This window comes from Pholcus phalangioides, unplaced genomic scaffold (assembly GCF_987345545.1).
Source record: "Pholcus phalangioides strain wild (caught in Gottingen) unplaced genomic scaffold, Ppha-v1.0 ptg000014l_1, whole genome shotgun sequence".
Classification (NCBI taxonomy): domain Eukaryota; kingdom Metazoa; phylum Arthropoda; class Arachnida; order Araneae; family Pholcidae; genus Pholcus; species Pholcus phalangioides.
In genome coordinates, this window is record NW_028301607.1 from 1,650,104 (window position 1) to 1,674,308 (window position 24,205).

The following is a 24,205-nucleotide window of genomic DNA, read 5'->3' on the forward strand; positions in this document are numbered from 1 at the left end:
GTGATAGAGTACAGAGGCGGCTGTCGGCCTCTACCCATTGCGGCCGCACGGGGTGCCGCTCAAGAGTGGTGCTAAATCCGAGGTGAATGGGTAAAAAAAAGTTCCATTGGACGAAAAAAATCAAAGAAAATGTTTTCTGTCGTTGGTAATACGGTACAACTTGATGGAACTGTATCACATTTGGATTAAATCAGAAAAAAATGAAAGCATTTTTATAATGATTCAATAAACAATAACTTATCGTCTGTCCCGCCACGTTTGTGTTTGGAAACCCCCCCCCCCCCCAATTCCCATGCAACTGACAATTGGTTGTGAATTATAATACAATAAATCACATTTATCCTGTGCAACGATTAAAAGAAATTAAGCGTATTAAAAAAATAAATTTTTCAAACGAAGATGGTAAGGAGGAAAAAAAAACATGGAGAGGTGCGAAGGGGTATCGAGCTCACGACCTTCGTGTGGTGTGCCCCGTGAGCTTCCCACTGTACCAACCGTGATTGCTGCACGGGAGTAAAATTTAGTACAGTATATCCATCATTAAATGTCGCCAGGAAATATGGTGGCGCCAAATGGATCAAAAGCTGCGGTAGCTAAGACGCCTTCTATTCGTATATGTGCGTTCATCATACATACGTGTATAAAGGGGGTTTTAGTGGTAGCCTCGCGGTTCACTCTGACGTTTCTATGAGGTCACAGTTGCTTGACTCTGATTGACTGGTAATGTGCAAAAGTATAAAGAGCTCACTGAGCTCTAAGCGCTCCTCGCTCCTTTGAAAAATATCTTTATGCATGTAACAGATTTTAATTTGCGTTTAATTTTTTCTGTTTCTGTATTCACATCAGAGGTGAAATGAGATATTTTTTATGTTATGTATACCGCAGTTATTTATGTTTTAGAATGTGAGAAGCATTTGAATGGAAAAGAAAATTCGTAATACTTGTTTGTGCGTTGGTTTTTTTTTTTTAATCTCTCTGAAATTTTATATTTTGTTTTCTCTATGTGTATTTTTTGGTAAGAATTTCCAAGGGTGATTTTCCCCCATCCCGATCATGTATCATCCGCTCATCCGCTCGTGGGTAAACAAACTTCCTTTGTGTTCCTTTCTTTCCTTTGTGTTCGTTGAAAAAACCGATTCCAGGTGGGTCCAGTGAAAACAGCTCAAGAATCGTTCACAACACCGTACAAATTACTGAACAACCAATTGCGAATGCTTTCATTGCATGATTCGCGCGCAAGTGTATACGCGCCTTATGGTTTGTGCAAATTCTACCATCTTTAATGTAGATTTTGCATTCATGTATTCACATTACGTATATGTACTCACATATTTACATGTATATTACATAGTGTCAATTTTTGTTTTAAAGCGGTCCTAAAGCCCTTGTAGGTATAAAGGCCGTAAAATAAAGTGTCATAAGCTCCTGACTCTTCGCCCTTAGAAATCACGGTGCAAACACCTTCTAGAGCAGGCTGCTTTAGAAGGTGTTGGCGGTGCCCGGTACAACAGCACCTGCCGCACACTCCCCCAAGGGTGGGTGGCTTTGTTCATGGTATTTTAGATAATACCTGCGAATTTTACTTCTTTTTTTTCGTGGAGATATGGCCAGTCTAGCATCATCGTCACTACTGAGAATACCTCCAGATTCCACAGGCAAAAAGCCGCAGAAGCCCGTAATCTTGTATAATAATGATCGAAAAGCAGAAGTACACGTTTGTTTACACGCGACGCTGGTCACCATATGAAAAAATAGAAGAGAACTGTCTCTTCTCCCATCCAAAACCCCGCTGTGTACACAAACGAAACTCTTTCGTTTCTCAATATTTTATTTTTACGTCTCCCTCACGTGGGGAATCCTCCATATTAGAAACTGGTAAGTCCACCGCTGGAGGGAGTCACGAGCTTTTTACATTTGTGTACGTTTTTTTTTTTTTTACAGCCGGCTTATTTCAATGTAAATATTTGATGGGAATCCATGGGAATATTTTATTAGTATTATTATTATTACACGTCACAGTGTACTGTTTTAAACTCGGTCCTCATTTGACATTTTCAACACTTTATTTAGATGATGCTTGTGTAGCATATGTGTGCATATTGATTGAGATTATTGTAATGTTTCGAAGGAGATGTTATTATTACATGGCTGGATTATATCGTTACGTTTTTGTATGTTTCCAATTGATACTATTTGAAATTTATGTGGGATTGTTATTAGTAAGGAAAGAAATTCTTCGGTGTTATATGTCAGTGGTTTGCACTCTATGTATGTGACCAGCTATTGAGGGTATGTGAGAAATGATCAGCAATGGAGGGGGGGGGGGAGAGTATGAAAGGTTGGCAATAGCCATAGTATCCATGGCTGGACAATACGCTGGTATAAATTCCAAACATTTTGTGCTGCTATCAGCCCGCACAGTTCAATAACTACACGAAAAAAATTTTAGGTTCCAATATCAATTTTTTAGTCGTCATTGCGAGCTGGCGCCTGGGATTTGTCCAGCCCTGGGAACAGATGCAGTATGGTCCCCCACAACTTTGGCGACTTTTTTCTCGCAATAAGTCGCCAAGACCGTCATAGTGGGGCTCTGGGTTGCCGTGTTTTTTAACATCTTTTCCATTTTCGCTGGGTGATACTAGATGGCGCTGACTTCACCGAACAGGATTTTTCTTTTGTTCACCGCGTTTTTTCAAAAATTCAAAACAGCTGTTGTTTTATTTCCAGCGCGTCTCTCTCTTGGATTATTATTTATCCCTTCTGTAGCTCAAGTCATTTGGATTATTATCTGGTCAGGTTATATCGTACCGTTTTATTAATTCGTTCTATATATTATTTATTCATCCATTGCCATGCCTTCTGTCTTATCAGTTTATTATTTAAAATGCACCTACAGAATTTTTCATGCCCGGATCCGTTTATTATTATATTATTAAAAAAGGGTCCGGGTTTTAGTTTTAATGCATAGAATATTTATTTATTTATTCAACATGCCGGACCCGTTTATTGTTAAAAAAAGGGGGTCCGGGTTTTAGTTTTAATGCATGGATCTGTTTATTATTAAAAAAAATGGTCCAGATGTTATTTTTTTTAACTGGTATTTTTTTCTATATTTATGCTTGGTGATTTCTATTATGTTTTGCACGAAGGTGATTTTTTTTCTCGGCGTCCGTAGTGTCTGACGGCCTTGGCGGCGAGTCGCCAAGGCCATCAGACATGTTCGGCGCCAAAAATCGCCAAGTGGCGGACCATACGACAGCTGTTCCAGTGCCAGAAAGAACAGGAAACAAGCAAACCTGTGAAGGCACGAATATGTTTAGGACATGCATATGCACACAACGCATTACCTGCATGTACTGATTTGCTAGAAATTCTGTGGAGGAACGTGTATGAAGTGCATGTATGGTTAAGTAGTGGCGGATTGTTTATGTTGTTGAACTCCAAAAAGTTTGTGTTGTCCTGACTCCAATTAAGTAGCCACATACAAAAAAATTTTAGGCGCTCATACTTATTTTTTGGTCACCTATAATCCCTTTTGGCTGTGTGTTGATAATTTCTTTCTTTATAGAGAAAAATGTCCGCAAGCATGACGAGAAGCTGCGGAGAATGAAATGAAGTCGTGCTTTCAGACGTCTTACTAAAGAGAAAAAAATCAACACTTTGCCAAAGGGGATAACACATGGCCGTTAAACCAAAAAAAACAATGACATACTCGGACTAGGAAGTGTGGGGGGGGGGGGGGTTGAGACTAATAATAATAGCCAGTGGGGGGAAAAATACCAATGAAAGAAAATCGTCGATTATCACCAATCATGAAGATAAACCCGTACAGGCTAAAAACGAAATCACCAAAGAAAAAAAAGTCTCCAAAAAAAAAAAAAAAGAGGGGTTATACTATAGCGTTGCCATTGTTATAAATATGAACTGTGCATGCTCCTCCCACATACTTGAGCAGGACCCCTATATAGTGAATTTATAGCGTGAAAAAACAAAAAATGATGAGAATTGTTGCAGGGCTGTATGCCGGTCAGGTGGGGGCCTTGGCATCGTGTGAGAGTCCCTCATGCATTTCTAGAAAAATAGAAGCCTCGCACAAAAAAAAAATGCTCATAATATTTCCCACCCATAGAGTTTGGGGAGGGGAAGAATTCCTTGAAAATTATTTTTCTCATTGCGATATGCATATCTCTTTTCCAACTCCTTGTTGAAAGTGGGCGTTGTTCACAAATTGTTGTTGGGAGGCTACTTTTTTTATTAGTCTATGAAGTGTGTTCGGCTCCAATAAAATGTATCCATTGTTTGGAGGTGGCTGTTAGAGGTTTTGCAGTATATATATTCAGATATGAGCTGGCGGTCACATAAATGTAGCACAGCTTGTATATTTGAATAGCTGCCAAATCTCCAGAATTTTTACCACATCTTCCGTTATTTCCAAAATATTTTTATATCTTGGAGTTCAACTGTGGTGAAAAAAAAACTTTTTAGGGGAAAGATTACAAATTACTGAAGAATTTACCTGAAAAAAAAAAGACATTGCTTCGATTCAGAAAATGATGTCGTAAGCGTACATTAACACAGAATACCATTTTAACCTTAATATTTTTTTATGTTTATTGGATAGCACAAAACTAATTAGCATGAAATGATTTTTTCCAGTTAGGTGTTAACAAGGTTCAACTTTAATGTTATTCAGCGAAACTGTCACTTTTGTATCGCGAAGAAATGTATAATTTCCTCAGAAAAAAGGTAAAATTTGCCAAATAAACACAGTGGCAATTCAGCTGCAGCCTGTGGCTGAATTGTGGCCCACAGAACATTTGAATCGACTTGATGATGAGATGCGTGTATCTAAAAACCACCAGTTTCCATCAAACCTGTGTATCCAATTTTTAGGCTTGATTTTGGTTTCATTTGAGTGCAGTAATCGCATGTTATTCAGGTGATGACTGGCGCCTTGGTGCTAAATGGTGATAGTTTGGAGGACTTCATGTTTCTTCAAAATGTAAAAATATCCTTACAATTTCATTTTGATTTTTGAGAAATCCCTTCTTTGTTTTTCAAGAATTCTTTTTATATTTGTTTTTATATGGAATTCGGATCTGCTGAAAATTCACCCAGATTCTAATTTCCCGAAATTGGCAGCTATGCTATGTGCACGTTTGCCTGCTAGAAATGTTTAAGTGAAAATGTATTGTGTAAAAATGAATAATTTATAAAAATATTTTCTTGATTTAGGGTCAAGTCATACAGAGTAATAGTAATATGGATAGGAAGCGGCTCAGAATAGGAGAAGCAGATGTGGCCGCCAGGAGATTGGACAGCTGCGAGAAGAATGTCTCGTTCCACGAAGACGACAGCGAAGACAAGAAGAGAAAAGACGAACCGTTGCTCGTTAGATTGAAGAATGATAAAATTAACATATTGCTGCTAGTATTCCTCTACGTCCTTCAGGGCATTCCTCTCGGCCTGTCGTACAGTGTTCCATTGATACTTCAAAATCGTAACATCAGTTATAAAGACCAGGCGATTTTTAGCTTCGCTTATTGGCCTTTCAGCGTGAAAATCCTGTGGGCACCTATCGTGGACTCCCTGCACTGCTCATTTGTTGGACGTAGAAAATCATGGCTCATTCCGACACAATATATGATAGGATTGGCTATGCTCATCCTTTCGAGAAATGTTGATGCTCTGCTCGGTGACAATTCTTCTGTACCGAATGTGTTCCCTCTGATGTGTGCATTTTTCCTCATGAACATGTTAGCTGCTACGCAGGATATAGCAGTAGATGGTTGGGCACTTACTATGTTATCGAGGTAATATATGAAACAAACCAAAAAAATGTCAATTCCTTATTTATAAATTGGTCACGATTCAGCTTATGCAAAAATATTTGTCTACTTGCTTTGTGTAGATTGATTTGAATGAACATTGAGCGTAAAAATAGACGGAGGTTACAAAAATCTTTTTACAGATCTTAATGTACTCTTTGATTCTCTAAAATCCTAACTGTAAAATGCAAAAGCATAGTCCTACAAGCAACAAGATGATACTAAGACTTGATGTCATGTTTTGGACGATTCTTTTCTTTTAAGCAAAGCAATTTTGCAAGAATTGCTTATCAGCGACCAAGCTTTCATGTTTGCCTTTCCCTTGTACCTTCTAAAATTGTACCTCAAAACCACATCATTGTATAGGCCTAATGAGAGTTACAATTGTTCCATAGCAACTTATACGGTCGACGCTTAATTTTACAAACTAATTTTTGCTTATCTGAATGCTTATATAAAGTTGAGCACCAGGTCTGGGACCACTGGGGCGGAGGGGGAACACAGTGGTAAAACTCCTACTTATCACATTGAAAGAAGTATTCAGGGATGAGTAGGTGTGATTCCAGAAAGTGAAAAGAAAATTGTCAAAACCTGTAATTTATGAATCCTTGACGTATAGCATGCATCATGCCTATAAACAAGCATTGTAAAAAAGTCTTTCCCCCCCAATTAATGTGCTTTATGATTCTAGAATCCTAACTGCAAAATGCTGAAGTATAGTCCTACAAGCAACAAGATTAGACGTGGTGTGTCATGTCATGTTTTGGACGATTCTTTGAAATCGCAATTCCTGATGTGCAGTTGCTATGAAATTGCACATCAAGAACTGCTTATCAGCGACTGAGCTTTCATGTTTGCCTTTCCCTAAAAGTAGAATAGTTCAATGTGACGTGGCATAGCAAAGTCTCATCTCACTTATAGATTTGTGGATATATAGGGCCTACAAGTAATTTCAAAATTCATTGATCATTTTTGTCGCACCACGGCCATTTTCTGCACACAAGGGCTAATTAGACCAGGACCTACAATTTATTGTCGATTCCGAACAGCAGGCTTGTTTTTTATACTCTTCAAGAGATTGGTGCACTAACCTCTTGATAGGGGACTCCCTGCGGTAGCAATTTTTTCTGTGGTCGCTTCGGCGTTTCTGTTGTACTGCTATGTCAGGAAAGTTTTCTGACAAGGACGAACTGGGTATTGAACTCTCGACACCTCTAAACATCCCTTGGTACTTTAGGCAAGTGTCTTATCGACCTGGGCTAACTGCACCCTATTTCAAAATTCATGCTCATCATAGTTTGTGAATGTTTTTTTGTGAATGAATATGAACTATTATAACATAAAATATGAATTTGAATTTCATATGAATGTTGAAAACGCTGGCCTTTTTCACGGACACACACGCATATTTTTTTTATGAGATTGCTCAAGACCATTACAAAGTTTGTGGGAATTGATAGGCCTATGTGATATTGCATTGATGATGTTAGTCTTGAGTTCATCAATCATATGTGAATCATCGCAGCATGCTATATTTTTATGATTGCCCAATATTTTGGTATTGGTCTAACTAAGAAACCTCATATTGTTCATGAACAGCCCTTCGATGATAAAAAGAAAATTGTGTTTGGCACGCCTACATCATGCTGTCAGATTGTGGGGCCTCAGTCTCTTTTACCTGACTTACAACCCTGGGACTTTTTTCTTTGGTGCAATCTCAAAAATACGGCATATTGCAATAATCAACATACGATTGATGAACTTGGTAATGACTGACATGTCATTAATGCAATATCAGACATTAATTCTCACTGACTTCATAAAGTCTTGAGCAATCTGGTAAAATTAATGTGTGTATGTGTCCGTGAAAAAAGCCAGCATGTTCAACATTTATTGTAAATTCTTAGTTTTTTTTTTAACTTTTATGTTTCAAAATTCATAAGTTTAATGTTATCATAGGCAGAGAGAAGCTTGAAAGACTGTGGAAGGGGGGCACGATGATGTCAATAATCCATATACATTATACATATTCGACTACATTATATCAGTTGGCTTCGCCATTGATGCTGGTTGCATCACCCCCTCCCCCCATATCTCCACCCATGTCTGTTTTTTTTTTTTTTTAAATAAAATTTATAATTTATAAAATCATTCATAAACTATGATGTGCACAAATTTTGAGAAACATCCTGCCATAGATATACCTGGATACACTGGTGTGCAAAAATTAAGGATGAGAAAAATTTTCCAATGCAACGTAGGGGAAAAGTGTTCTGAATCGACACAAATCTATATATATAAAATTGATTTTCTGTGTGTGTGTGTGTGTGTATGTTCTCTATACAAATCTACGATTTTAGATCGATCGTCACCAAATTTTGCATATATACCAAATGGGACCCGACTTGAACGATAGGCTACTTTAAAATTTCGTCAGACCAGGGCAAATGCCCCAAATGGGCAAAAAACTGTCCGGCAACAATGGTTTTTGGGCCTCAACAATCACTTTCCGAACGTTTACTTTGGTTACCGTGGTCCCCTAGCGATGAGTTTCAGACGTGTTTATGCCTTTATAATGGTTTGCCACATTTTCAATACTCTCAGTAATGAGGCTTTTTGAATAGACGTCATAATCATCACCATCATCGCTTCGAGGGTCAGGAAAAGGGTGATCCTCATAGAAATCAGTATTAAAATTGCCGATTTAACTGCATAAATACGGAAATTTAGTGGGGGGGGGGGGTTTCCTGCCACATCAATAATTTTAAAAATTAAATTGAATTCTCGATTTTTGAAATATTGAATTCACTTGGAGATACGAAGCCCAGAAAATTAAAAATATGAATAATTTGCCGGATCTACTTTTGAGTTGGATATCCATGTAATAACATTGATTTAAACTTTTTATTTATATCTTCTCAATCATGAAAATTAATGTCTCCGTATTGTCTTTTGATATTTATTTGCATAAATTCATATAGTTTAGGATGTTTCTAAATTAGTTATGGGCCCCGTAAAGTGCATCGAAAAAATTCCACAGCTTTAATTAAGCATTTTTGGAAGCTGAAACAGGCAGAAATAGATAACTTGAAGTTCAGGGGGAGGGAATCGAAATACCTAACACCCATAAAAAAAAAAGGGGGGGGGGACTATTCATTTCTACGTTTCTTTAGATTTGTTTATTTCATGAGTCGTGCAGGACGTCGCCATATTGGTTAACTTAGACACGGTTTGCATGTCCCTCAAAGAAAGAGGGAGATATCGCATGATCCAAAAAGGCTCATTGAAGAAAACCCGGGCAGCGCCGGGTATTGTAGCTAGTAATACCATAAGATTCCAAGATGTGAGAACATGGGAAAAGAGTAAACAAAACTTTCCAAAAAAATAAAATAAATTGAAAGGATGAAAAAGAATTTTATTGAAAAATTAGCTCCAAGCACAACTGCATAGAAGACCGAAACACCCATATGAAAAGTGACTGGCAAGGAAAATCCAACCTTTAGCAGAAGGTATGAGTCACCCCCCCCCCCTCCCAACTGCTATGCAGGATTTACATTGTCTGCTCATGATGAGTACAATTGTCAACAAACTGTTGAGGTATTGCTGCCCTTTCCTGTTGTAGCGCCAATCGCAGCTGGAATCATTGCTGGCGGCATGCTGCCAAGCATGTATTTAGAGCAGAGTTCTTCAACCTTTTCCCACTCGCGATCATTTTCTGTACCCATCATCAAAAGCAGAGCACCTTCACGGCAAGTTTGACATGAATGAATGAAATCAAGGTGATTTCAGTCCTTGAATGCAATTAGTACAAGGTGTTCAATTGGAATGTTGATCGAGTGCTTGCGAGCATGAAATCGCACATGACATTGAGCACTCTGGGTGCTTCAGACAGCACTGTAATGCTCGCGAGCAATGGGTTGAAGATGTCTGGTTTAGAGTGTGTTACACATGTTAGATTGGATGTAGATCTGGAAACTTTGCTGGCCAATCACTGTGTTGAAAATCTTCACTCTCCAACAGCCCCTGTACGATGAGGTGTAGCATTGTCCTCCATGAAGAGGAACTGAGGACCCATAGCACCTCTAAAAAACTCACGTAAGGAAGGAGAACCGTGGTACAATAGCAGGCACTTGTGACTGAAACTCCTTGGAAGATGTATGGGTACCAAGCATGATACCTTTTTAAACAAGAACTCAGCCACCTCAAAACCTGTTCCTTTCGATGATGTTGGAAGGGGTTATTGCTTGTGTTTCCCACTTTCTCCAGATGTGTATGCATCCAGAATCTCTGGTCAGACTTAATCTGCTTTCATCCATAAAGAGTACTTGACCTCTATTTTTTCAGCTGCGTTCTTAACTTTTGCACATCAGTGTATGTGAATAAGTGTCAGAACCCATCTTGACTTGCTAGAAATTAGCTTTATCTTCGTCCCACGTGGATTACATCCAGTTTAGATTAGTAATAAGTTCCCTACTGAAAGGCCAGGAGGGCCTGTAACATCAGAATATAGCTAGCAATAAAAATACTAAATTGTCGGACTAAAATGTCCTTTAATTTAACAGTGCCGATTGCATATGATGCTCAAGAAAAGCTCTTATAACTTATTCAAAGCACAAAACTAAGAATGACAACATTGACAATTAAGTTTTTGAGTGTTTTAATACTGGTAAGTGTCTGAGATTTAAAACCCATCATACATATTTAGAATAGAAAGCTCTACTTGGCTTAGTAAATTGAACGCTGGTAATCAATAGATAAAATGAACCATAAAATTATATATGTTCTAGCTCTGTCAAGAAATTCAAAATTTTAAATTATGATTAATATTTTGTTTGGATTATTGTAATAAATCTGTTTAAAAATAAATTGTAATATACAAAAGAGTAAGTTATCAACCTATTGTGTTCAAAATATTATCCAAAAGATTTAGGTTTCTGATGGTTCAAACCAGTTTTTGGCAGTTTAAACTAGTTTTCATTGCTTGTCACGTCAAAACAGGTTTTAACATCAAAAACTGAACCCTGATATGGCTACTCACTTGGTCAGGAAGCAAGTGAAATGTACTGAGGATGAAACACGCCAAAGGAAAAGTGTCTGAGGCAAAATTCTTAGTAAACCCATTAATCTTTAGTAGCTTCTTGAAATGTTGAACTTACATGATGAGTGAAATACAGTTGCTAGATAAAAAATAGTATTGCTGAATTAATTTAATGTAGAATTAATTAATTTTTCAGTTCTATGTATGATATTTTGGTGTAAAAAAGTTCTTCAGTGTTTTTTTTTTTTTGTATAGCAGCTTGTCTTTCAGAAATCGTAACAGTTTTTGTATGCATTTCATGGATATCACTTAAGATACGAGTCAATTTTTGAAGTAGTTCTTTTTTATTGATAATTTTTCCTTTTTTTTACTTGTGATGTAGGCAGAACGTTGGCTATGCATCCACTTGCAATTCTGTTGGACAGACTGCTGGATTCTTTCTTAGTAATGTTGTGTTTCTCGCTCTAGAGTCCGAAAGTTTCTGCAACAAATATCTGCGATCAAGTCCTCAAACTGGCGGAATCGTGACTCTTGCAAGTAAGTACAACTCTATTCTTTTCTACCCTATTCTGATAGAATGAAATATAAGTTTAGGGTTTAGGAGACAGAATTGAGAAAGCCTTGGGAGGAGGGGGGTGGAGAAGATAGTTAGGTCAACACCCATGATGATTTATTTATAATGGCAGGATCCAGAAACATAGGTGGAGATAGACTTAAATGTCTGGGGTAAGGGACATAATCATGTCAGTTCATATATATATATATATATATATTGGATCAGTTGGTTCTGCCTTTGATGCTGGAAGGGATAAATGTACCCCCCCCCATATCTCTGTCCATGTCCTGAAATTTTTGAGTTTTGTTATCACTCGTTTATGTTATGTCTACTATAGCTTGACAAGTCCATAGCACCAAGTTTACCAACTTAAAATTGATATTGGCGCCTAAAAGTTTCTCCATGTCTTATTACTCTCTGGCTCTTGAAAAATAATAACTTGGTATGAAATTTTTTTTCTAATTTGTCAAGCGTTGATATCTACCATGGAAGGGGGGGGGGGGGTCATCAAGAAAAATTGCCTATTTTGTACCATTTTTCTTCAAAATAAATGCAGTGAACCCCTCTAACAGACACCCCTCTTTTACGGCCAAACAATTTCCCAGTGTATAATAAAAGTATACGTTAAAAAAAAGCACTGATTAATGGTCACCTGTCTTTTACGGACAAATTGTGTCCCACAAGTGTGTGCAAAAGAGAAGTTTTACTATAGTTTGTTGGCTGCCAAGAGATTTCAACTAGTGCCTAATTTTTTTTTTTGAGTTCTGGTTTAAGGGCAGAAAAGAATACACACACCATAAAATCAATATCAACTATCTAAAGCAGGGATTTGGAAACATTTTAAGTTTGCAACAACGCAGAAATTTTGAAATTTTGAATATATCGCACATTTCACCCTTTCTAAATCTCAAAGTACTTTAGTAGCACCATAAAAAATGCTGTGACATGCTGGTTGAGATTCACAGTCATAAAATGTCTCAGCAGTCCCTGACAGAGAGAAACTATGTCACTTTCCACTGTTCAATACAAAGTATCAAAGACCGGACCAAGCAGAGATATAGATGCATTTCAGAAAGAAAATTCACATGCCTCTATTGGAGGTCAAACCTGCAACCAATCGTGGACCAGGCAAGTGATCTACAATTAAGCCACAGAGGACTAACATTTTCTTCCCTTAGAGCATATGTGTGTGCTGAATATGTGCACACATGGGCAGGCTCCTAACTCAGCTAGTAACTCAACACATTCGCATCGGGAAACAAAAATTGTCATTTAAAAAAGCTGGGGATTGTCTTGAGAGTGGGAATTCTTGTTTGGCAACACGTGTGCGCTTTCCTGATAAATTCTTAGATAACAGGATCATATATTTACAGTGGTACATTCTTGCCTTTGCTAGTACACTATTTACATTATATATATATATGAGTGGAAATTCCAATAAATGTATTACAATAAATGTATTAATTAGAAAAATAATCATCACAGTTTTAACACATAATGCTGAAGTATCTTTATATCACTAAAATACCCTAATTTATATGAAAGTTTTGGGAAAAATAGCCTGATTTTGAATGTGTTAACCACAATAGCCCCCAGATGGCAACGGACAGAGAAAAACAATGTTCGTGACTGATCTGCTAAAATTGTCTCTTGGTCCCATTGGACACTGTTCAGTAGGGTTTGGCCAATAGAAGAATATGTCTAGTAGACACAATGACAAAATTTAGAAAAATTTGTGTTGCCCTCAGTCTTTAATTTAATAATTGCTCTTAGACAATTTTAGGCCCAGATAGGCAGATACCACGTTTTTGGTTGCATCGGCAACCTGGCATGTGGGATTGGCCAAGCCATTATCATTTGGGAATCAAAACATTGATGATTGTAAAAATGGGAAGTATTTTCCATTCTTGTAACGAACAAACTTTTCATTATGATTCCAGATTTTTTGGAAAATGCAATTTTTTTCTCATGGTTTTTAAAACTCTAATCTTTTTATTTCCAAAGGTTTTCTCATGTTTTGGGGCTATGTGTTCTTCGTTGCAACCACCCTGGTTGCGATTCTGAAGAAGGAGAGAAATGAATTTGATAGCTCTGAACTTGGGATATTTGAAACTTATAAAATGCTGTATCGTATTTTGGGTCTTCGGAGTATTTGGACTGTTATAGCTCTACTAATGACATGCAAAGTAAGCAGTTTTTTTTTCAAGTACAATCAAATTTAATTCACTGATTATATTCATTCATACCAAGCACAACTCCTGTCTATCACCATAGACAATTTACTACCGATTGAGTTGTGCCAGAAGTGTGTGTGTGTGCTCTAGAATCCCCTGGGTCCCCCAGATCTCCTGTAACCCGAAACCCTGTATACAAATAAACACATAGAAAATATACAAATAAATATACAAAAAATTCACAAATATACAATGATACTGACATATAAATATTTTTTATTTTTCTGTGCGTTATGTAATTAGCACAGGGATGGCCAACCTGCAGCACACCATAGTATCAGGAGTGGCACGTGAATGCTTTTAAAACATTAAAGAAATTCTACTCTATTTTTTGATCAAAGAAATTCTTTCCAACTTTTAAACAATCCTTTTTTTATGAATTGAGGATAGTCTAGTTTCGGCTGCTAAACCTATATGGTTTTTGGCAAGTTAGGGACTCTTAAAATAATAACTATGTGATGATTATATATTCAATGCATGGGCGCGGTAGCCCGGTCGATAAGATGCTCGCCTTAAGTACCAAAGGATGTTTAGAGGTGTCGCGAGTTCGATACCCGGTTCATCCTTGTCAGAAAACATTCCTGACACAGGGGTACAACAAAAAACGGCGACTTGACCGCAGCAAAAAATTGCTACCGCAGGGAGTTCCCCCATCGAGGGGTTAGCGCACCAATCTCTCGATGAGTATAAATACAAGCCTGCCGTTCGGAATCGGCAATAAATTGTAGGTCCCGGTCTAATTAGCCCTCGTGTGCAGAAAATGACCGTGGTGCGACAAAAATGATCAACGATCAATATTCAATGCATTTCAGTTAGGTTTTTCATCTAGGGGCAAAGTTGCTGGACTTCCCATGTGACGAGATTCAGGATTGTCTGCATGGGGGAACATGCATTGTATATCCATGAATTTTTTTTGGGGGGGGGGGACAAGAACCCCAAGTCCTCAGGTTCCAGTGTCCATGCCCAACATGGTGTTGATAAGATGAGCTTCTACAGATATATATGCACATACACAATCTTCCAGGCCCCTAGCCAGAAATTTTGTTCAAAGAGGGACCATTTGCATTTCGGTGGGGGACAGACCCCAAGTCCCCCCCCCCCCTCTTGCTACGGCCTTGCAATCTGTATTGTGATGATCAAATTTACGACTCAAAAATGAAAATAATTTAGAACTCAAAAGAGTAACAAGCTGAGCATTTTTGTAAAAATAAGAGGAGAGCTGAACAACATTTTGCAGGAATGGAGGTAATGCTCGTGTTACATAAAACGGAACGTATGGTCAGCATGTTTAAATCCGTGCAGTGGCAGGCAGATCAAAAGTAAGCTTGATTGTAGTTGGGCTTGGGAAAAGGCTGGCCACCCCTGAGTTAGTACATCAATCTGTAACTGTGTGGGTATGGGAGGGTTTCAATCCCTGCCAAGTTGTCTCTGTTGAGGCATTAAAAATTGGCTCAGAATTAGATATCCTAGTCTAAATAACCAAATTGAGTGTAAAAAATGACTAGTTTAAGACGTTGCTGTGTAGTTTGAGAAACAATGGATTTTCTTTAGTATTATGGCTGTGACCTGTATTTACTATTAATGAAACCTTGAGGAATTAAGATGGTTAAGGGTGATAGGGTTATATGGAACACATAAAAATGTTTTTTTTTTCTATACTCGTTCCTACATCTAAATAAAAAATTGTTCTTGCAAGCATTAATGGTAACAGGGCAGCAGATATATAGATTAGTCTGGTCTGATGCACCAGACACTAGATTGGGGGGAGGGGGGTGCTGAATTCACCCTTTAACTACTACTTTTACATTATATGGGGGTCGCCAAATTGCATGATCACACTCTGGCTGACAAAGTACAGTCAGATCTCGAAAAGTCGAATATGCAGCAACCAACAAAAACTTTGAGTTATCGTTAGTTTGACTTATCAAACATTTCGATTTCAGAGTGGGAAAGAGACACATTTATTAAAATAACAGCACTATTACCGCATTAGTGAAACATGCCATACTAAAGATGAAGAAATTTGAAAACACAAATTTAATCATATTTAATTATTAATGGGAATATTTATAGAAATAAACTATAGACGTGCATACTGTTTATGGAAACAGGCGCATACATGGTACTCATAAAATTAAACGAACTATGTAAATGAAGTATATGCAATAAGATAATTTTCTGTCAAAAAATGCATGGATTGCTTATCTCTTCTTTCGGGAGCAAGTCATTTGCATTTTGCAAGCAGGCAAATGAATCTGCTGAACTCTATTGCTAAATGCTATAAAAAAATGCTGCCTATTAAATTTCTTTCATTCCCCAAAAAATCTGACTTAAAGGAAGAAAACTTCAAGCTAAAGGAAAATGTGAACACTGAAATACCGAAAAAGTTCTGGGGCTGAGTGGAAACTTTGACTTAAACTTTCAAGCTATCGTGAATTGACAGTATCTAATTGTAGCCCTGATTGGCGAATCCACATGATTCCCTCGAGATTAAGAAATAAGAAAAAAAGAGAAGAAAGGAAACAAAACATATTTCTATTAACTAATGTGCGATCATTTATAAATAATTCAAGTTTTTCTTTGTCAAAGGGTCATTTAAGTACTACGTAAGGAGAACTTTGCACATTTTTGACTCCTTCCCTTGTAAGAATTGGATAAGCCCTCCTAGACTGGTATTGCTCCCTATCAAGGGGACTTTGCTGACCCCCAAGAGCAGCGGCCTAAGGGACCCTTGCCCCCCCCCCATAAAATAAAAAATATTAAATATTGAAGAAAAATACCTTTACACATTATTTTAATCAGTTTCTGTTAATTTAATATTTGCTTTTTAAAAGCTTACCTTAAAACACTCTTTACAAGATGTATTCTACCCCACCCACCACAAAGAAACTAATAACAACTGTGCCCCTTAAAACTTTCCGTCCACTCAAGATTGCCACCCACGACATGCAAACTTTGTTACTCCCATTCTTGCTATAACCAATGTCTTTAAAACTTAACGGCATTATGGGGGGGCCCTCAGGCCAAGTGATGTTCTGGGACTTCTCTACCTGATTGCAAGTGCCTTCCTATTTAAGTACATACATACTTTCAGAAATTATAGAACATTTCCCAATTTCTTATTAATCCTATTGCTCCCGTGATCACGATTCGAAACCCTTCCCTTTTCCTTTACATAAAAAATTTGCAAATGTGAAACCTCTTCCCCCTGCATGGGTGCCTACGTAATACTTGAATGGCCTCTAACTGCTAAAACTTCAGTTTGTGAATTCAGAATTTCTAGCATTGCATGTATGCAATCATGTTAATACATATATTTTAAATACCAGATAGGTTTCGCTGCCACAGATGGTGTCACTGGATTGAAACTCATCGATGCTGGTATAAAGAAAGAGCACATGGGCCTCATAGCTGTTCCAGTTGTTCCATTACAGATCTTCTTACCCATATTAATAAGTCGCTATACTGCTGGTCCGCGGCCGTTGTCTGTTTTCTTGAAGGCGTATCCATATAGGTTTGTACATTATTTCATTTTAAGAATCATAAATGTTTTCTGCTACATATTTTTTTTCCACTGTTGACTTTTCACGGCTGTATGTTGAATGTCTATAATTTTTCCATATTTATTTGTATTGAACGATGATTTGACTTTCATCGTCATTGGTGAATTTTTTATTATTAAACCAATGAATACCATGTTTATAAACAGGTTGCTGTTTGGCGTCATATTTGCTGCATTGTTATGGTGGACAACCTATGTAAAGTATAGCGATGGGAGCTTTCCTTCCTACTACTATGTTGTGATAACTCTTGCATATGTAATTCATCAGGTAAGAACGTCGCCAAGTAGTGTCATACCTTGAGTGGTTTCATCTCGTGTAATAGAGATTTTGTATCAATAGTTTGATGCTTATACCCCTCTATTTTATGTTCACAGCTTTCTTTGTATTGTATGTTTGTGGCAGTCATGGCATTCTTCGCTAAAATCAGTGACCCGGCGATCGGCGGCACCTACATGACACTTTTGAATACTGTCTGCAATCTTGGTGGGAACTGGCCACCTACTCTGGCTCTGTGGTGGGTAGATTCCCTCACCACAAAGGTATGCGAGAATGCAGCAAATATGAGCTGCAACACCAAAGAACTGGCTGCTGTAAGGAAAAAATCACTTGATATTTTCATTTTTAATGCATGATAATCCAGTAGCGACTCTTAATTTCTTTCATTTCTGCTATAGCAATTCAAAATTCTGATGCTGTTCTAAACAGCAAATAATGCTTTGCATTAACAGCAAATGTGTGCCAAAAACTAAAAAAGCCTTTCGATAGTTTGTGGGCACTTCAAGTCCCACTATTGGTAACTGCCCTACAGAGCCTCTTTAATGATCTCTAAATGTTTCGCGAATCCGAGTGATCTGGAAATGGGCCTGAGTCACTTAAGTGCTCGGGAACTGTGCCATTCATCACTCAAGTGATCCGTAATTATATGCCGCAGATCACTTAAATAATCTGAGAATGCACTGTGGTTGACTTGAGTTATGTAGAACAGCACTGGGGGCCACTAAAGTGCTCTTTAACTACGTCACATGTCACTCAAGGGATCTCTATATGTGTCACGGATCGCTAAAGTGTTGTGGAACTGTGTCCCGGGTCATTTACGTGATCTGAAAATGTCCCACGGGCCGATTAAATGTTCTGGAATTGTACCACGTGACACTAAAGCGATCTGTAAATGTGCTGCTTAGTTAATTTTTACAAAATTAGATTTGAGGAGAGCAGGCCATATCAGATAACCCCTAGGACCATATTTGGTACGCGGGCCAAGGGCCACTATGCGATTTATCATTATATGGCTTAGCGGGTGGGTTGCAATGAATTTATTAAAGATAAATTTTGAGTTCATGGCCTTCAAAATAACAGAAATTGATTATAATAACATATGTAGGTATTTTCTTCTTAAATTTCAATTAAAAAATATTTTTTTGCATTAAATAATAAATTTTTGATCGTCGGGGAGGGAGGGCACAAGCCCCCCTCTCCCGTGTACGTTTCTGATCCCACCAATATGCGTTAAGATTCAGAGGGGCAGAGCTGATGACGAAATTTTGCGACAAGGGAGAGGGTCAAAAATAGCTAAAAATTTGCTTATATAATACTGGAACGGCCTCATAGATTTAATAATACATTTTTTTTTACAGTTTCATTGGTAGATAATGGTTTTCATTATATTTCTTTCTCCAGCAATGTGAAAAAGCGGGGCATCACTGTGCAATAGTGAGTGATGGATATTACATTGAAACCGGGGCTTGCATACTCATAGGCTTGATGTGGCTCAAATGGGGAAAGCCAGCAGCGCAACGCCTACAGCAACTCCCGCCCACTGCATGGGCCATTTCTTAAGGTACATTTGTTTTTGTCGATATTTAATTCTGAACAAAGTTTAGAGACTATAATTCAAGTTGACCGATTCATCCCAGTTTGAAAGATCTGCTCCAGTATCTTGGCTAATTTTTAGTTGGGCGTTAAAATATCACAGTCAATCCGGGCAATATTCCTTTCATTTTTGAAAAAGTCTCACAGTAGAGCAGGCAGACTTTTTCAGCATGATACTACTTGGCACGGTAGGTTAAGCAAGCTCTTCACCCACCAAGCCTGGGGCAGCCACTGATAGATGGCATCTTCATTCAACACCTGACTGTGTCGGCAGGGAATTACTATATAGCAATATGATCAGAGTTAGTGTGCTGCAAAATAGTGTGATACTAACATAACATGAAAATTCAGACCTTTGCTATTTTCTTTTCAAAATATGGAAGACGACAAGTACCAACAAGCACAACTTTCACAACATAAATATGTTAAGGGCCACACATACAACTCATAACACAAATTCTGACACGTACGGATTCAAAGGTTTTCAGCAGCGGGGAACTGAATCCATGTCCTCTCACTTGCTGGGTGAGCACTCTAGTTGTGCTGGCAAGTGAGAGGATGTGGGTTTGATTCCCCCACAAGGGCAGTTGAATTTTTTCTTTCCTGAATTCATGTCTGCATCAACCTGCTGTCAAAAACCATTGTATGGATAGCAGAGAGTGGCATCTCTCCTTGGAAGTATCGATAATTAGAAATTCTACAAAGAGGAATGTGTGTACACAAGGTGCATCTATAGTTTAGGCAGTAGTGGTAAATATTCCCTAATACTGTTTTGTATACTTTTAGTAAAATTCTTCCTGAGATTGTTCTGTGATGTACATTTCAGTTTTTGTCGTATTCTGCTTTGAGGGAATCCTTAGAACTCAAGTTTTTAAAGAACCTGTGTCCTTATAATGAGTAAAGGAACTCAATTCATGAACACCCATACACTTGGGGTTCATGAATTGAACTTGTACAAGTCTTTTTCTCTGAAATTTCTGGTACACTCGCATGAGAGACATCACTGTTAAGATATCATGGAAATTAATGGAATGATTGATCAGAACTGCAATAAATTGCAGAAAAAATACCCATAAGCAATATGTCTGTTACTTGTATGCAAATGTAACACATGGCAATACAATCCACAGAACAAAGGTTAAGAATTATCTGATTCAAGGGTTCTTAACCCCTTGTGTCCCATGGACTTTTTATGCCAATAAGATGTAGTCTACAGACCCCCTCTTTACAAAATAATATTCAGTATATAGTAATGTGAAAACAATGAATCAATCATTTTCTCATTCAAATTTGTGTTCTCTTATCTCTCCAAGGACCCCCAAAGAGTCTGTGGACTCATCGTTAACAACAAGCAAAGTTTTTTTTTTCTTAAATTAGGGGTGGGGGGAATGAAGGAAAATGCTCATAACAAATATAGATGTCTATTAGTTGCATTTGAACGTATCACTTATGATGATGCAATCTGCAGAACACAAAAAGTTAAGATTCTGTGGACCCTTTGTGCCAATGACATGAAGTCAACAGACCCTCTGTGCCAATTAAATGAAGCCCACAAACCCCATTTGCAAAATAATTATTATATAGTAGTGTAAAAACAGTGAGTGAATCATTTTCTTATGTAAGGCCTCAGATCCCCAGAAAAATTTCCGAGGAATCCCTAAGGGTCTGTGAATCCCAGTTTTGATAGTAGATAATGCAAATTTTTTAATTTTCTTTTGTGGTCAAATGTTTTTGTCCCAAAATCTATGCATATAAAATTGATTGTCTGTGTGTGTGTTTTATTTTTACAAAAATTTACACTTTTACAAAATTTTGCATAAATACAAAACCAGATTTGAATGATAGGCCATTTTAAATGTTCGCCAGAGCTGGGCAAATGCCCAAAATAAGCAAAAATCTGTTGGGCAACAGTGATTTCTGAGCCTCAACAGCCACTTTCGGAATGTTTACTTTGGTTACTGTGATACTTAAACAATGCATTTCAGACATGCCTTTATGATGGTCTGCCATTTCTTTGATGCTGCCAGCATTGTGTATAATAGTTTATGCCTTTATAATGATTTGCCACTTTTTAAATCCTCCCAGTAATTGAAGAAAACTCTGGCAGCACCAGGTATATTATAGCTAGTATATAATAAAGTGGAACCTCTATAATAGATACTTTTCATTATTGGACACGTCCTGTTTATAGACATTTCTAAAGTATGTGGAACAGGGTCTCAATGCATTTTGCTATACATTAATGGACACTTCCCAGTAGCAGATGAATTTTTTTTCAGTCCCACGGCATCCATTATCCAGAGTTCCCACTGTATTAAGTTATACCTTTTTGTGATATTTACCAGACGGTTCAATAACTCTAGTTTATAATCTTGCCTCCTCTAGGTTTCAATCTTGTAACGTCTCAAGAAACCAGTTGTTTCTCAGATTGCTGTGATATCGATCAAACTCTAGATGAATGGATTCCTTGTATTTTAAATGTTCTGTTTATGTTATATGCTGACGAACATCAAGCCTCTCGATTCATATCTTGTTTGGTTTCCAGCCATGAGCTACGGCTTCATTCATTGACGGCCATAAACTACATCCAAATACTCAAGAGTGAAGATCATATTTTTATTTTATTGTTCATTATAATCTTTTTTTGTTATATATATAGATATATATCCAGTAGTTAAACATTGTTAGTTCGTACTGCGCAGGCTACCAAAATTGTCATATTTATGAAAAGTCATGGTGGCAGTGGATGGGTTTTTCTGTGTTAAAATAATATCCTATTGTATGTTGTTGCAACAAGGGCTGGAAACATGATAAAGCTGACATTACCTTGAAAATACCTGTAAGATGTAAATGACTGTATACAGGAGAATCAATTTGTGTTATTTATATATAACATTTTATATACAGGGTGGTCATAAAATAACTTTGTTGATATAGAGTCTCTAGCAATCTCAAAAATCTGTGAATGCAAATGAAATTTAAAGATAAAAAGCTCTTGCAATTGCGATCACAGCAATAAAATTTCAAAAAATTCTAATGGCAACACTCACTTTTATGTGTGAATTGAACAGTGAGTGCATTGGAACATTACCTGTAGCAACATAAAGGCCAGTGCAGGATGCAGATCACAACCAAGGAGTTGGCGCACTGACTTTTTGCTTGCGGAGGACATCCTGCAGCAGTGACGTGATCTGCATTAGTTGTTTCCATATATTTCTTTGTGTCGGCATCTAGTGATGTCGTTTATCACACTTCAAGTACCATTTCACCATTTATGGTTTTTTACTGAGCCAAATCACTTCGCGATGCATAAAAATGAATTGCTATTTGCTTTTTTCAAAATTTTGATGCTGTAATCGTACCCACGAGAGTTAGTGTTTTGCTGTTTTCTTCTCATGCTCGAGGGTACATTCTGAAACACCTATATCTCGAATTTCATTCACATTCCATGATTTTTTGTGAAACTCGGAAACTCGTATATTGGCAAAGTTATTTTATAGTCATCCTGTATGTACATATTCAATTAACATATTGATATTTATTATCATTTGCGTACCAAATATATTCTCAAGAAGGTGAGTTTATATTTCCCCCCGCAAAATAACACTATAATCTTCTGGGACATCTATAACATCTGGGGGGGGGGGAATTATAAACCCCCCCCCCCCCCCACCCAGGATTATAGTGTTATTTCATGGGGAAAAATAACACTATATACCCCCTTCCTGCGTGTACGCCAATGTTTATCATGAGCGAAGGATTATCACTTTGTACCAGATGTTTCATTATTTTGATGTATAACATTCCAGAAAAACTTATAGTTCACAACTTTGAAACTGTCTTTTACAAATGTTTGTGGTGATTATTTATTTGTAAGAAGTTGTTGTGTCACATGAACGAACCAATTTTTATCAATTTATTGTCATGTCGCACATCTTGATAAAAAAAAAAAAGATATAACAACCCTGAATTCGAGAAACATGACATCTTAAACAAAATACTCTCCGGCATTATATATTTTTTTTTTGTCAAAACTTTTTGAGTTCACGTAAACGGTTGAAGATTGCAAAGTATGAATGAAAATTTAACAAGTTTTTTGTTATAATATTGCTTTATTTATTTTACTTTTTTCAATACCATTCTTTTTCAATGGAATAATTTATACACATATTCGGAATGATATCCATTTTATACAATGATGCAGTGAAATCTACCTATTATATTTATGAAATTTAATTTATTGGCACAAATATAATGGAATTTGAGTCTGAATACAAAATTAAAAGAAAAACATTGCAAGTAGAGTTTTTAATATTTTGTGTATGTTTCATTTGCTCTAATTTGAAATTTCTAGCGAGATATACACCAAGGCTGCCCTTATGAGACTGCGGGGGCCCGGTGCGAAAATAATATGCCAGAGGCATCTTAATAATTCCAGGGCCCATAGCCCTGATTTTATATGTTCTGTGGAAAAGAGGGAATCGCCACATCCAAAGTGGTGAAAAAAATTCCATACAAATAAGTAGAGACACAATTAAAATTGAATTAACAAAAATTGATGAAAATTTAAATGATCGAATGAAAGAAATTGTTTGAGAATTATTGTAAATTCAGAATTGTGAGATGAATTGAACATGAGAAAAATAATTAACAGATAATAATACCAGTCGAAGGTGATGCAAAGATATATTTTTGGAAAGAGAAAAATGCAACTTCCCCTGTGTGAAATTGAACCCACGTCCTTTCACTTTGTGGGTGAATGCCATAGACCACCAGACTACAAAGGCAACCAATATCTCGACAGCAATTTTCTCCCTTTCCAAAAATATGTCTTTGCATCAACCAACTGTCAAAAACCTCTTTGTATGGATAGCGGAGAGTGACATCATCCTCGGATAAATAATAATCAGCACCCATGAAAATTCAGCATAGATAGAATAAATAATTCCAGATTTAATGAAAACTCAGAATTTACCATAAGTGTGGGGCCCAGTGCGAGACCACACCTGTCGCACACACCTAAAGGCATCTCTGATATACACACCCCAAGTGATTCTCGCTCTTAGTAACTTGATGCTTTTCGTTATTGGTGGTTCTAAAGTAATTGGAGAACCATT

General features: G+C 37.2%; 1 protein-coding gene across 3 annotated transcripts; it reads left to right on the top strand.

The window, feature by feature from the left end:
* Nucleotides 1-1,685: 1,685 nt before the first annotated feature.
* Nucleotides 1,686-23,397, top strand: LOC149077901 (acetyl-coenzyme A transporter 1). 3 transcript variants are annotated; one of them, XM_089241501.1, is made up of 9 exons: nucleotides 1,686-1,875; nucleotides 5,236-5,813; nucleotides 11,249-11,403; nucleotides 13,427-13,608; nucleotides 16,986-17,170; nucleotides 17,366-17,486; nucleotides 17,594-17,809; nucleotides 18,897-19,056; nucleotides 21,474-23,397. In XM_089241501.1, the coding sequence occupies exons 2-8, from the start codon at nucleotides 5,263-5,265 to the stop codon at nucleotides 19,053-19,055; spliced, it is 1,569 nt and encodes a 522-aa protein (XP_089097627.1). In that variant the 5' UTR covers nucleotides 1,686-1,875; nucleotides 5,236-5,262; the 3' UTR covers nucleotide 19,056; nucleotides 21,474-23,397. The 3 variants fall into 3 exon arrangements, with proteins under 3 accessions (XP_089097627.1, XP_089097628.1, XP_089097629.1); XM_089241502.1 differs by having other exon boundaries at nucleotides 1,695-1,918; nucleotides 21,474-23,384; XM_089241503.1 differs by lacking the exon at nucleotides 1,686-1,875 and adding an exon at nucleotides 2,070-2,171 and having other exon boundaries at nucleotides 21,474-23,384.
* Nucleotides 23,398-24,205: the final 808 nt, after the last annotated feature.

Bases quoted from the DNA above. Each gene is read 5' to 3' on its own strand.
- LOC149077901 (XM_089241503.1), top strand. From the start codon at position 2,118: ATGTTTCGAAGGAGATGTTATTATTACATGGCTGGATTATATCGTTAC. The intron at 5,814-11,248 runs GTAATATATGAA...CTTGTGATGTAG, and splicing joins GCACTTACTATGTTATCGAG to GCAGAACGTTGGCTATGCAT. The intron at 11,404-13,426 runs GTAAGTACAACT...TTATTTCCAAAG, and splicing joins CGGAATCGTGACTCTTGCAA to GTTTTCTCATGTTTTGGGGC.